At 39.1% G+C, this 14,140-nt stretch overlaps 1 protein-coding gene across 2 annotated transcripts; it reads right to left on the reverse strand.

Annotated features, from left to right (window-relative positions):
• Positions 1-8,902, reverse strand: ZBTB21 (zinc finger and BTB domain containing 21). 2 transcript variants are annotated; one of them, XM_042810310.1, is made up of 2 exons: positions 8,803-8,902; positions 1-6,125 (listed from the first exon to the last, which is right to left on the reverse strand). In XM_042810310.1, the coding sequence occupies exon 2, from the start codon at positions 6,110-6,112 to the stop codon at positions 2,942-2,944; it is 3,171 nt and encodes a 1,056-aa protein (XP_042666244.1). In that variant the 5' UTR covers positions 6,113-6,125; positions 8,803-8,902; the 3' UTR covers positions 1-2,941. The 2 variants fall into 2 exon arrangements, with proteins under 2 accessions (XP_042666244.1, XP_042666245.1); XM_042810311.1 differs by lacking the exon at positions 8,803-8,902 and adding an exon at positions 6,812-8,792.
• Between the last annotated feature and the right edge of the window lie 5,238 nt (positions 8,903-14,140).

A 14,140-nucleotide genomic window follows, 5' to 3' on the forward strand; every position in this document is an offset into this window, starting at 1 on the left:
TATCAATAAATTTGCGTTTTATTTTGGCTGTGGCCAAGCTAGACACTCTTCAGAAGATATTTATAAACAAACAACTAACATTTTTTTCCATAATTTAACTTTTTAAACATATATTAAAGTTATATAAGTGGAAGCATATTTATTCCGTATCCTCCAAAATAAACACTTCTATCAAGGGTTTTTTTTTTAAAGGTACTGTATAAAAGCTAATAGAAAACCAGAACTACTATATAAACATCTCATATTTAAACTTCAGATATCCTTAATTCCTTATGAAGCAGGAACTGAATGTAAAAAACTGAACTAAACACGGAACACGCTTATAGTTAAAAAGAGACTTAAGAAAATCTGAAGAAACGCTTAGGAAGAAGCTATTTAGACCCAACTTTTTTTTTTTTTTCTTTTTAAATATAATACATAGCGTGCTAGGAAGAAGGTCATTTCTTCAAAGATATTGTATGAGCTTTTCATTTTAAGCGTGGGGTTTTTTTAATCATCACACCATGTATCAGATTCCCAGTTGGAAGTTCAATGACTGTAACATAGTTGACTAGTTGCCATTTTCTTTTAGAAAGCACCCTGATTTTTGAAAGGCTGGATATGAACTACTATGCTGTTGGGAAGAGGAATAACTGGTGAAAACTTAGGTATGAGTTTACGAGAACATCTTCATATTTTCTATGCACACATTTCTTAAGTACATTTAAAGCATACTGAGGAAGTCTATACGTTTTTCTCATTTTGTTAAATCGGGTTACTTAAGAGCTGTATGCATTTCACTTTTCTTGTAAGAAATAAATTTAGTCTTATCAGGGTTTTTAAGAACTTAACTGATAGTGACAGGTTAACATGACTAAGTTGTGATCAAGTTTGCCTGGAAGAGAACAAAAAGAATGTTTAGCAACAATTTTATATTGCCATCAAAAAAATGAACTGAGAGGCTTGAAAATAACACTGCTTTTTTTTTTTTGGTAGCTAAAAAAAGGAAGCCGGTGGTCCATACGGAGCCTATATTTTTAAACTTAATTGAAGGAAAAACACTAAAAAATTCTGTTGGGAGAAAACTAACAGTGGCACACTTGGACTTCAATTGAGAAAAATCTTTTCTGGTGTGTGCCTAAATGAGGGTGCTCGTCCTCAGATCCTAAAGTTACACAGGTGCTTTATTTTTGCTAAATGCTGGTACTAGCAAGCAATACTTTCTAACTTTGAGTGTAGGATGCTGAAAAAAAAAAAGCACTATTAGAGTCATATAGCATGAAAGCCTCACTCCTATTCCCACTGAAACTGGTGACCAAACTCTTGCTCTTCTCAGTGAGCAAAGACTGGGCTCTGACTAGATAAGTGTGGATTGCAACCCCAGTCCCTCAACTTCCAGAGTAAAGTTAGTCAGAATCATAAATACCATTTGCATCACTGATGTTCTCACTGTTCATTGCACTACTCCATGAAGTTTAAATTCCAGTAGAACAATTTTTCACTTAATTTACCACAACTTTTGGGTAAACATTTCCTTGAACAAAGTAATTTTGGACCCTTGCTGTAGTTTCTGGTAAATACCTATGATTCGACTTTTACTAAATGCTCCAGTTGTGACTTGTGGTAAAATAATGGAACTGCACAAAGTATCTGCAGCACATTATTCTCATGATTTTCAGCAGATAAGAAAACTGCTACACAGTACCACAAAGGATAGGAAGCAGCAGAAAGAAATATTCTAAGCGTTGTATTCATAAAATACAGTGATAGCAATGTGATGGTTTTCCCTCTGCTTTGAGCTGGATATGCACGCTTAATACAAATTTCAAATACATACTTCTTCATTTATACAGATGTCTATATAAATATTTACATTTTTACTTTATGTTAAAACTTATCTTTGTACTCATGGCCAAGCTTATCACTGAGTGTAGGAACACAAGTCATCTTCTATCCCTTACCAAGCTTTTTTTTGCTTCTTAATAGTTCTACATTTCTTTGCAGTTAGAATTACAAACAGTTGTACAAACAGAGGAAACAAAATTAGTTATCCGACATCCATCCAATCTTAGTTCGTATTACAAACAGTAACATTTGCATTATGATGGCTGTCCATACAATGACTTTAGTTACTGAAATGTTCATAGTAAATTAGTCTTTGGGACGTTATATAAAGCGATGTACCCCCACCCCCCACTTCTCCTTAGAAACTTATAATTAAATGGCTGAAAGCAGGCTTGCTGCTATTTTGTTTTCTTAATATAAAATCTTATTAATAATATTGCTGATTTTAAATTCTACTTTAATTTGCACAAGTTCCATATAACAACAAAACAATTTTATGTTCCCTTAAAATATCAAACATTCGTATCCAATAATATCGGGATTACTGAAACGTGAGGTTTATTCGTTATTGCTAAAGATCTCTAAGACCTAAGTCAATACATTAAGACACTCCATCCACTTCCTCTCTAACTGCAAGTGCATGGCAGCTATTTATATGGAGCTTCTGTGTTGGTTTCTTTAAGAAAAAAAACAAAAAAACAACAAACAATGAAGTTGGTTACAGTATTTCACCACTATAAACTCACAGTTAGAATCCAAATTTTTGTTGCTCTTCCATTTAATATATAACTCTATATATAATACACACGCACACACCAACATCACAGGATGAAGATCCATGCATACAATCCAGATGCGATCGCATTTCAGTGTTAAATGAAATCAAAATTATTCTGTTACTATTAGATCCCAGTCCATATTATCTTTAATTACCCAGCTTTCTAGCTACTAACAAAGTTAGTTTACCTTAATCTGCAAATGCAAGCAGCATCACAAATTCAGAATCTTCTGTCGTCGTTGTTGTTTTAATCCTCTTAAATTTCAAGTTTACGTGGCATACATCCGAGATCCTGAAAACAGCCTCCACCAAATCAGCTTTTTAAGGTATCTCTGAAAGCTAATTGTGTGTCTGCTCATGGCTCCAAAGACTAAAAGCTGTCTTGAAAGTCCTGTGACAGAGTTTACACATGTACTGCCTTTTGAATGTGATTGCTGAGAGTGGTGGAGCATGATAGAAGAGCGTATCTGACTCCTGCGGCACAAACAATTTTTCAGTAGTAGTGGAGCTTTCAGACAAGCCTGTTGGACTATCAGGCTCCAAAGGCTGGATTTTGGGTAGTGGCGGGGGCGGAGGTAAAGGTGGTGGTGATGGGGAATTAGCTGGTGGACATACCTCAGGCTCCTTATTTGTGGACTCCTCTGCAGCCTGCGACATGTGGGACTGGAAGTGACTCCAGAGCCGGAAATTGGTTCGGAAGGCCTTGTTGCACACGTGACAAATAAACGGCTTCACGGAGCATAAGAGCTCTTGGTGACGCTCCAATTGTTTGCGTACAGTGAAAATCTTCCCACACTTTTCACAGGGCCACAAACCAGCATCTTTGTTGGAGACTACTTCCTTTGGTTCTCTGCTTGTCTCAGTGACCTCATCCTCTACGTCGTCTGCAGGCTCTTCCTTGATTTGAATTTTAAACTGCTTGGAAACACTTAAGTCTTCAGGCAGGCAAGAGGAATCTTCAGAATCAAAATTAATCTGTTCTGACGAGTCACTGAATACTCCGTCTTCCTTTGCAGCAAAATTGTTTATTTTGTTGGATTCTGACTGAGGAGGCAATCTTAATGAACTAGTTATGTCTCCATTGTGATCCAGGATAGGTAAAGAAAAGTTCTCTGATGGAGCCATCGTGTTCTGATTGTGAACTTCAACTTGATGACGCCAAATACTAAAGGATGATTTGAAGGTGCGCATACACTCAAGACAAGTAAGCTTCTTGTATTCACACTTGCTTTCGTGCTCATGCTTCAGCTCTGGGGATGAAAATCTAAGGCTGCAGTAAGGACAGACAGTAGCGTTTCTACAGAGTCGCTCATGATTTCCCTGTTCGATAAGTGAAGAGAGCTTAGCATTACAGAGACGGCACTGATAAACTTCCTTGTTTTCTACATGACTTTCAATATGAATATGGTCTTTCTGCTTAGGAACCTTATTTCCTCCAATTGGTTTTTCTCCTGGATGCATTTTTATATGCTGTTTGAACTGTGAGAGGAAACGATAAGCTTTTCCACAGTAGACACAAATATAGGCTCCTTTGGTTCTTGATCTTAAATTCCTTTTGATGACTTGTTGTGCTTGTGAAGTAGATTGTCCCTGAAAGCCTTGCTTGCCACGTCTTAGTTTAACTATTAGAGCTTTTTTAATTTCTCTCTCTCTCACTATATCGATCAGTTTTCTTTGGAATTTTTCATCCAAAACAGCATGAGAACTGGAAGCTGGTGAGGGATTCTTGACAATTCCATGTTGTGTCTGGCAGTGTGTCCACACTTTGAAATTTGTGTGAAATCTCTTGTGGCATATGTCACAAGCATAGGGCTTTTCTGGATTATGATACATGTTAACGTGACGATGAAGACCTGCTGTTGACCTGAAAATTTTAAGGCAGTGTTTGCATTTAAATTTTTTATTTGGTCTTGCTTCTTCCATTTCACTGTATTCATCTTTACTGACATCAGAATCAGCAAAATCAGCATCAAGGTGCGTAGGGCTTGAGCCTTCCTCGAAGTTTTCTTCCGATTCAGGAGAACCCTCTTCATTCACCTTGAGTTTTTTGAATGGTAGCCTTCTATCTGCTTGAAATCTCCTTTTTGCTGGAAGTCTACTTGGTTCCTTTTGATCATCCTCAGTTTTAAAAGGAAAGTCTTTATTTGTAGGTACTGATGTGTCACCCACTGTAACTCTTATTATTTCAGATGGATCTGAAAGTGGACTGCTGGGTTCGGTTTTTATTCGCACCTCTGTGAGAGGGGAAGAAACTTCCCTATCAGTTGTCTGAGAGGCACTGAAAGACCTAAGGCGATGTGGGTGCATTACCTGTGGCTTTTCTTCTAAGACTAACTTCTCCGATGACTCTTTCAAGCATGACTTTTGAGATGCAACATTAAATATCTTCTGGGAATCAGCAGTTCCTGGTGAGGAGGAAGATGATACCTGTGAAGGTTTTAGGTCAACAGAAGGTGAATAAATAGGAACCTGGCTGTCCATAGACAGCGACCTTCGAAGTAGACTTTTTACGAGTGGACCACTTCTGTCAATGCTTTGGCTTTCAGGACCAGATCCACTAGATGGGATTACTAGTCCTAACTTTGAGTAGTACAGCAAATTCCTATCTTCACCTTGACCATTTCCTTTTCCTGCCTCTCGTAACAAAAATGCAGATTCTGATGAGCCACGCAGAGATAAGACTGGCGGACGTGGTCTTTTTAATAACTCTGCAGCCTTTCCTCTTAAAAGCTGACTACTGCTTCCTGGTTCATCACTTGCAATTTCTTTCTCTGCTAAAGGTTTTTGAGGCAACATTGTGTTCCTTTTCACTAAACCCCCTCTGCTCTGATCCTCTGCAGTTCCAGAAGTTTCGTGAAACTTGGTATAGCTCCCAGGGTTTTCCTTCAGCCATCTCCTTTCAGTCAGTGATAAATTGTGAAGGGTTTCAGTTGGTTTTGCTACTTGTGGTCTAATGCTACTTTTGATAGCAGCAGAGGGTAAAGGTTTAGAAGTATGGCTTAAATCATGCTGCATTTGATTTACACTCTTTCCTTGTGCATCGCTTCTGTTCTGACAGACAATGACACTCCTCTTCTGAGAACTACTTTCATCTTCATCTTGATACAGTATCTTCTTAATGGGGCAAGATGGAAAGGGAGCTTGAGGGCTCTTAGAAACAATGTTTGTAAGAAAGGATATTCCAAGGCTGTAGCCCAGCTCTTGCACAGCTGCAAGACTGCCTTTCTCTATGAACAAGGATGAAGAATAAATGTAGTTTAACACATTGTCAAAAGCATCTGGTTCACAAAAGTCGAGTTGAAACACTGACTGAGACTCATTCTCCTTATTTGTGAACAGGGTCTGGAAGTATTCACTGCTGGCAGCTAGAACGTTTTTATGAGCTCGAAATTTCTGATCTCCTACTATAAGCACAACATCACATAGCTGTCCCTTTAGACGCTCCTCGTTCAGTGCGCTTAGAAGTGAAATGGCATGTGCTGGATTTATGTAATGCAAGAGCCCCTCCATTATCCTGATGTTCCTGAAAAAGAACATAGTAAGAATTATTTTCTTATTAACACAATAAGAAAAAAAAAACCTACACTGCTTTATGTAGACAGTTGTTAGAGTTAATGTAAATGAACCTAAACTCTCTGTACTTCATAAACAAGCTAATTGACCATCAATGCTGCTGAAGAAAAGAGTTTGTTTGGAGCAAAGGTATGGGATTTAACATAACATAGTTTCGCTTCAGCAGATGTACAGGCATTAGAAGCAGCTCATGCTGAAGAACATTTTTAAATACTTTCAGTTGATCTTATACTAAAAATATCACATTTAACTGGGAGATGGGGGTGGTATTGTGTTTTCTACCTGCAGTATAGCTGTCGACATGAAGGAATTCCATTTAATGACTTCAGTTGATCATCTTTTTCTCAAGTTTAGCTTTAAAAAGATCTATCTTGGCAATTACTTCAATAAACTTTTGAATTAGCTACTGTTGTGGTTTAGCCCACCATGCAGCTAAGTACCACATAGACACTCGCTTACTCCCCTGCAGTAGGATGGGGGACAACCGAAAAAGGTAAAAATGTGAGAGCTCCTTGGTTAAGATAAAGACAGATAAGGACAGAAGGGGTTGAAAGGGAAAAGAAAAAAAAAAAGAAAGAAAGAAAAAGAAAAGAACTAAAGAAAAGAGAGCGAGTGATGCACAGTGCAATTGCTCACCACCAGCTGACTGACGCCCAGCCAGTTCCCGAGAAGCAGCAGTCCCCCTGGCCAGCTCCCCCAGTTCTGTTGTTCAACGTGACGCCACGTGTTATGGGACGTCCACGTGGGCCAGAGTCAGCTGTCCTGGTTCTGTCCCCTCCCAGCTCCCTGTGCCCCCTCAGCTCCTTGCTGGCTGGGCAGCGCGAGGAGCTGAAATGTCCTTGGCTCTGTGTAAGCACTGCTCAGCAACAACTACAACAACAGTGTGCTATCAACATTATTTTCATCCTAAATCCAAACACAGCACCATACCAGCCACCATGAAGAAAATTAACTCTATCCCAGCCAAAGCAAGGACACACACCTGAAGTTAGTTATACTAAGTCACTTCTTAAGGTTAAGCAACCCTGACAGTCTCCTGCTAACTAAACAAATTAAAAGGTTTTCGTTGTTATTTTTTATAGGGTGGTGAAAAGGGCATTAATACTGGCAGAATTATCACCTATAATCTAGACTAATTCATTATGCCTGCTTATATTTAATGAGTGCTAACATGCATACACTTCTAACTATGAAATATATATTAACTCTTACACCTGCACTAACAGGATTTGGTTTCTTGGAAATTTCATAATTTTAATTGAACTATCCCAGCAGCACTTTGCTTCTGCTAGAAAATAATCAGTTAACTGATTATTCTCCATCTTCTTCATTAGCTTTTATGTGGATTTCACGCCCATAACCTACAGTTACCCCCAGACGCATCCAAAGGTGCAATAAGCACAAACTAAACTGCAGTGCAGAAACCCCCACACTGCTTCAAAACACAGCCTACTCTGTGCTGTAGAATGTCTCCATAACTCAACAGGCTTCTCTTGACTAGCTTTTAACGAGAGAAGACAAACAGGCTTTAAACTAGTTTGAGCAAACAACTTCTGTCAAATAAATTGAATTTTATCTATTGGTGCACACGTACACACACACAAAAATCAAGAATATCCAATTTTATTTTGTTGCCATGGACACTCCTACAATTCTGTTTAAGACAACCTGCAGTACAAATTTTTAACTACCTTCCTCTATGGTGATGAAAAACAAGCAAATGATGTGTCTCTTAAAAGCAATTCTTTTTGCAGCTGATTTAAGAGATTTAAAATATATACATATGATATATGCTACCATAACAAAAAGGTTTCACTGTTCATCAATTCTCAATGAAAGCTGACAATTTTATCAAAATAAAAAATAAGAAGATATAATTTTATCAAAATAAAAAATAAAGAAGCTATAATCCTTTAATTATTAAATGAGAAATCTTGCAACCAATGGGCTTCAATCACAGGAATTGACTGAAGTCTAAGTTGGTAATGCTGAAAAAATGACTTCAAGTATGCTGGATACAGTGTCTCAGGACATTGGTCATATCAAAGGACTGAGCTACCAGTTTTACAGCTGAAATTACCAGATGAGTTCATAGTATCAGGGCAAAAGCAAAATTCTGTTTCTTCCTCAGATCTGCCTCTCAATAGAGTGTTCCAGTGCCTTGCAGCATTATTTCATTAACACTAATTTATCCTTAATTCACCTCAAATAGTTATAAATGCATAATGCCTCCACTACTCTCTCTAAAAAGGTAGAACAATTACGCCTCTATGAATGTGAGAAATCCATCTGTTTTGTTCTATTTTTTATGTTTGACTTAAAAGTACCATCTGGGGTGTGAACTATTTTTTGGACAATTCTGCAGTGTAAAGTGGTGGTGTCCGAATGGCCTTAATCCAGCTGGGAGGTCTGCGCACCCGTTAACACTTGAAATGTTATTAGCAAGTGCTCCAGGAATGCATTTTTCCCTTTAGTTTAATCTTAAAGTTTACACACTCATATGATTTGTCTGTGTTGCAAATTAAATAGTCTACAGAGATAACAAAACAACAATGTATTTCTGAAGGAAACTTGAACTAAAATATAGTAGTAAAAACACCTACTAAAAGTTGCAGCTGAACCCATACCTCAAGGACACGCTGGATAGGAGACGGTCAAATGTTCTGAAGTATTTTCAAACCTTTCATTTTAATCTGCTTTACCCAGGCCTTGAGTTTTCTGTAAGACACCTGAAGAATAAACACCACATTACTATGCGTTCCTTTATTCATCATAACACAGTAATGCTACTTCTACAGGTTGGTGTAAAATTCACACATCTAAAACGGAATCTGACAGCCCCCCAATTTTCTTCCTATATACTCCTTCTTAGTCGTAGGACATCTTGAACATGCTACATTACACAAGACAGAGATAAGCATCCTAGTACAATCCTCCATTTCATTCGCAGAGCACAGCTTCTTCTGCGCACTAGAAGAGGCAGACCTCTTTGGTGCAACTGGCACTTTAACAGTAACCAAGGCTGCAATGTACACAACTGGCAGGGGACCAAATTAATCCTGCAAAGGCAGCTTTAATCCTGGCCTTTCCTACTTCTAGTGCTTGACTTTCAGCTCCATAGCCTTTAAACACAATGGTCAGAAATAAAACAAGTTATGGTATGTTAAAAAACAAATCCAGAACCAAAAAAACAAATGCAGAACCATTTTAACACCTTTACACAGACCATAAGAAAGCCTTTTAAGACAGATTTTAAAAAATGAAACAAAAAACCCACAAGGTTACTTTTACTGTGTAAAAGTACAGTGTATTAAAATTTCACTGCATGAACAGTTGTTGATAACAAAGTTAATCAGAGTTTCTTTCTCCCTTTGGTTCATCCTATCTGCATGCTGCCAGTCACAACTGCAGCTGCGCTAGAACAAATATTTGCAGGTCTGCGTTACAGAACAGGTCAGACAACACATAGAGAACAAATATTTCTTTTCAAATGCTGCTCATTTCTCACAGTCAAGCTCAATCCCAGGAACAATTGCATTGGCATAACTGAAGAGAAGGCAAACTGTGGGAATGGAACAGCTCTGGGAAGACAAGAAATTCTTACAGCAGTTTGCCACTAAAGCTGATGTATGGCTGACAGCACTGAACCCTTTTATAAATGGCATCCTGACTGTGTGTAAACAACAGATTTGATTCCAGGTGTTTGAGGAATCATACTTCTTTGGCTGAAGATTATTTTGCCATTAACTGCCTAAGCCCTTTCCTGATAAGCTGCTTTTTTTTTTTTTTTTCCCCAACCAAGTTTTCCAACTGCTTTCAGTACCGGATAGAAACAAAGCTATTTCCTACTTTGTTCCCTGATGCCTGAGTGATGTCAAGGAGGCAGAATGTACCAGATCTCTCACTGTTTGTGCTCTTGTGTTATGTGCTACTGGTCCTCACGAGGAACAATGTCAGCGAGGCTCCAAATCCAGAAGAGGGAGGCGCAACAGGAGCACCTTTGGGAGATGAGGAAGAGATTTTATTGTCAAATCTTCAACAGCCCTCTACTAATATCAGCCTTCAGAGGCTGAAGTACCACATTTGACACAATATTATAACAAGAAGAGCAAATTTATTATTTTGAACAAGGACAGAAAAAGATACCTCCACTATTTCATATGACTGCAAAAAAAAAAACAAAAAAACAAAAAAACAAGAGGAAGTCTCTACTCACAAAAGGTCTTCACAAGTGAAGGGTGAAGAATTTTTCTCGTTAGCACAGCAGATCATTGATTCTCACAAGCTCCCTGTCATCACTATGTAAGATCCCCTTCCATCCCTTAATCTCATGCCTCCTGCTCCAGCCCTGGGGTCCTCTACCTTCTACTGGCTCAGTTGCTCATGTGACCTCCCACTAAGTTGATTCAGCTCCCAAAAATGAGGCAGGAAAAAAAAAAATAATAAAATCAACCCAACTTTTTATATATGCGCTAATTTAGAGGTGAGAAAGTTAATCAGCTCGTGCAGAGGTCAGATGCATCAGAGCTGCTGTAAGAGAAGCAGTGAAACCGCCTGTTCTTTGTCAGCAAGTCAATCTGCTTTGCCATCTGAAACTTCATTTTCAGAAGCAACGAAGTCACTCAGGCTGAAACTTTACAAATAGAATCAGGCAGATGTTGTAATGAACATTTTCATACAACTAATACTTGCAAATACTTAAGTAACTAAAACAAACAAGACGTTGCTGTTGCCTGCTGACTTCCATTATAACCACGTAGCTGTCAGTTAAAGCCACGTCAACAGCGTCCTGGGGATGCAGGTAGCAAAGACTGTTCCGAAACACCTGAGGACACAGTGCTGCAGCAACAATGTGCCAGGGCTGACAGAAATTGCAGTTAGAGAACAAGAAAACGCAGGAAAAGAAGAAACACACACACAGGAGACAGACGATGAGAGACTGAACAGTGGCTCTAAAAGGGAAATAGATGTACAGCTGCGGTGGAGGGAAACCCACCAAAACACAGAGAGATACGAATGGAGAGGCCCAGCCTAGGAACACAAGAGGCTTCCTGTGGTGTCACCAGGGAAGCGCAGGCAAGTTGTGCCTGGCCATGAGTGCTCTGCAGTGGCTTTGATGGCTCTGGTTGATCTTGTACTGCTTCAGACCCAAAGTGGAAAGAAGCCTCATTATCAGTCAAGTGACCGGATGCAAAAGAAACCTACATTGCTTAAACTTCTGCTTGAGTATCCTGTGCTGGATTGTATTATTTGAGCTTGACTACAGCTTGTCAAACACCTTTTCACATACACATAACTAAAACTTGAAGTAAAAGCTTTGAGCCTACAGAACAAGATTGTCTGCACCCCTGTAATTTTTTGTCTAAGTAAATAATTGAGTTATTTCTTGCTGCAAGTTTGGGGATTTTGTCTTTCTGGATTTTGAAAAATGTGATTTCAACTGCTACTGCTGTTTTCTCCACTGCAATCAACACTGAGAAGTCTCTGAAGGCAGATCTTTTCATTTCCAGTATGTCAGTAGCCAGGAGATTTAGGAAAACAAGCATAAAATCACAAGAGAAATGTATTTATGTGTGAAACTGATATAACAATATCAAACTATTTGACACAGGCGCACCAGAAGCAGCAGAAATTTAATGACAGGAAAAGAAGAAATTCTGTATTATCGCAGTCTCTTTATTTTGCCCTCCACTACAGACAGACCAGCGATTATCCTAACACAGATTAGATGCTCAGGAATCAGAAACTGTTTTTCACATTCAGTTCAGACATCACTTTGCCAACTGACATTCAAAACAGCTCCAAGCTACAAAGTCTCTGAGTAGCATCACAATGCCTTTCACGTTCTTATTTACAAACGAGCAGCTTTTAAGGGTGTGATTTCACCTTAGTCTCAGTCCAGTCTAATCAGAGATTGAAGGGACCAGTCCGCACCTCCTCCCCCTCTAAGGACAAACAAGTTCACTGTCAGCTGGGCAAGCTGATCCAGCTCACCAGGAGATTGCACAACCACGGGATATAAGGGAGAGGGCAGGAATGTGTGCTGGCTGGGAACTCTTCTCATTCTTCTTGGAAGAGTTCATGAAGATTAGCCATGGTTTGATACGGTATTTGTCCTGGCTTCAGTACCTCAACTGCAAGGTATGCAACTCATCATCCAGACTGCTGCAAATAAAAATCAATTGCATTTTAAAATCCCTTTTCCTAAGGAGGTCTTCAGTTTTCATTCTTTCAAGTTTCTTAACACTGCCATCAAAATCCCATGGGAAAAGACTTGACGGCAAAATGCACCACTACAATCACTGAACAAAAAACTCATCCCCAGCAATATTTCAATTCTCCCCTACCCCCTTTTTTTTTCCTTTTTAAACGAGAGATGCATGAAATCAAGAATTTGAAGAAGGGGGAATGCACACCAAATCTGTATGGCTGCATTCTTCCTAAAAGTTGAATTTATTAGTTTACTGGTAATGCAGAGATATACTTAGCAAGTTGAATAGTATTTGGTCACCTGCTTTGCTGTATGAGCCGCTCTTTGTTTAACTGGTCTAATACACAATAAAATTCTATTTACATACTGCTTTCAAATCTGCTGGCATAGTGAAAATGACAAACCACAGTCATAATCACAGAAATATTTTTCTTAATATAAAGATGCTTTTTACTGGCATAGTATTTTTTGGATGGGAACTCATGTAAGATTATTCCGTATAAACATAAATTTTTACACAAACGTCTGTGCAAGAATACAAGTACAGAAGTAAAAAGTCCTTAATCCAAAGCATGCTGAACTACTATAATAGCTGAAGTGTGCACTGAAACTAGTAAATTGCCAAGTGAACAACTTGGTAAATTTCAAGATCCATAGAGTGCAGGTATCTTTCACTCATTGAAGTGACCCAAAGAAAACTCCTTTCAGCCACTGTTAATAAAGGGCAAGATATGAAGAAGCCAACTTCTCCAAGGTTCTCTGACCATTCAGTGTAGCGGCGTTCATTAGGAAGCAGTTCACTTGCTTGAAAGTTACCACTTTTAACAGAGAGCTGAAAACAGCTGCAACTATGGCCTATGACTCACAGCTCCGCACCTCCCAGTGCAGCACAAACTGTGTGGTGGTTACAGCCCCGCTTCCTCCACCCAGCTCCTCCTCCCTACCCCCCTGTATGACCACACTTATTAACAAACCGGGATTATCATTACTTTGCAGACAGAACAGCTTTCAAAACCTGGAGAACTAGAAATGGAAATTACTTGATGTTTTTAAATGGTAACTGCTTCACAGCTACTGAAGATCAAAAACAAACAACTTCAATGAAGCACAATGGCTTTCTGTAAAGTTGTCCATTCAAACCCAAACTATGGCACATCTCTGCTTGACAGCAACTAACTGTAAGGAAAGCAGAGACAGCCACTCCTGAGAAAATGATCAGAACAGCTGTTTAATTTTCTACCAGTATTTTCCAACACTCTGTACACACAAAAGATGAGCCCAGAAAAAAACATGTCTTCGCAATATCAAGCTTGTGGTGATCCACACAAGAGAGGGGACACAAATGGTCTAACTTCTGATCTTTGTGTACAATTAAACGTACAGCACACATGACTTCTGGAGCTTCTTACAAACATCTCTTTCTGCATTAATTGCTAATATCATAGAATGGCTTGCATAAGGAGGGTCCTCAAAGCCCACCCGCCCCAACCCCTGCTGTGAGCAGGGCTGCCCCCTCCCATCTCAGGCTGCCCAGGGCCCCATCCAACCTGGCCTTGTGCACCTCCAGGAATGGGACACCACAGCTTCTCTGGATGTACTAATGGATAAGTTACGCTAAGTGTTTAAATAAAGCACCTAACTCATAATGACTTGATTCCCAATTTGGATCATTGCCCAAAAGGCAACGTTGAAATTAGTGGAAGACCAAGAACACACTGGAAAAAAATATACAGCCACCCCTTCAGTTTTCATCC

This window comes from Centrocercus urophasianus, unplaced genomic scaffold, assembly GCF_019232065.1.
Source record: "Centrocercus urophasianus isolate 14NV4802_14NV808 unplaced genomic scaffold, USGS_Curo_1.0 seq_12, whole genome shotgun sequence".
Taxonomy (NCBI): Eukaryota; Metazoa; Chordata; class Aves; order Galliformes; family Phasianidae; genus Centrocercus; species Centrocercus urophasianus.

Coding starts and splice junctions, on each gene's coding strand:
- ZBTB21 (XM_042810310.1), bottom strand. CDS start 6,112: ATGGAGGGGCTCTTGCATTACATAAATCCAGCACATGCCATTTCACTT.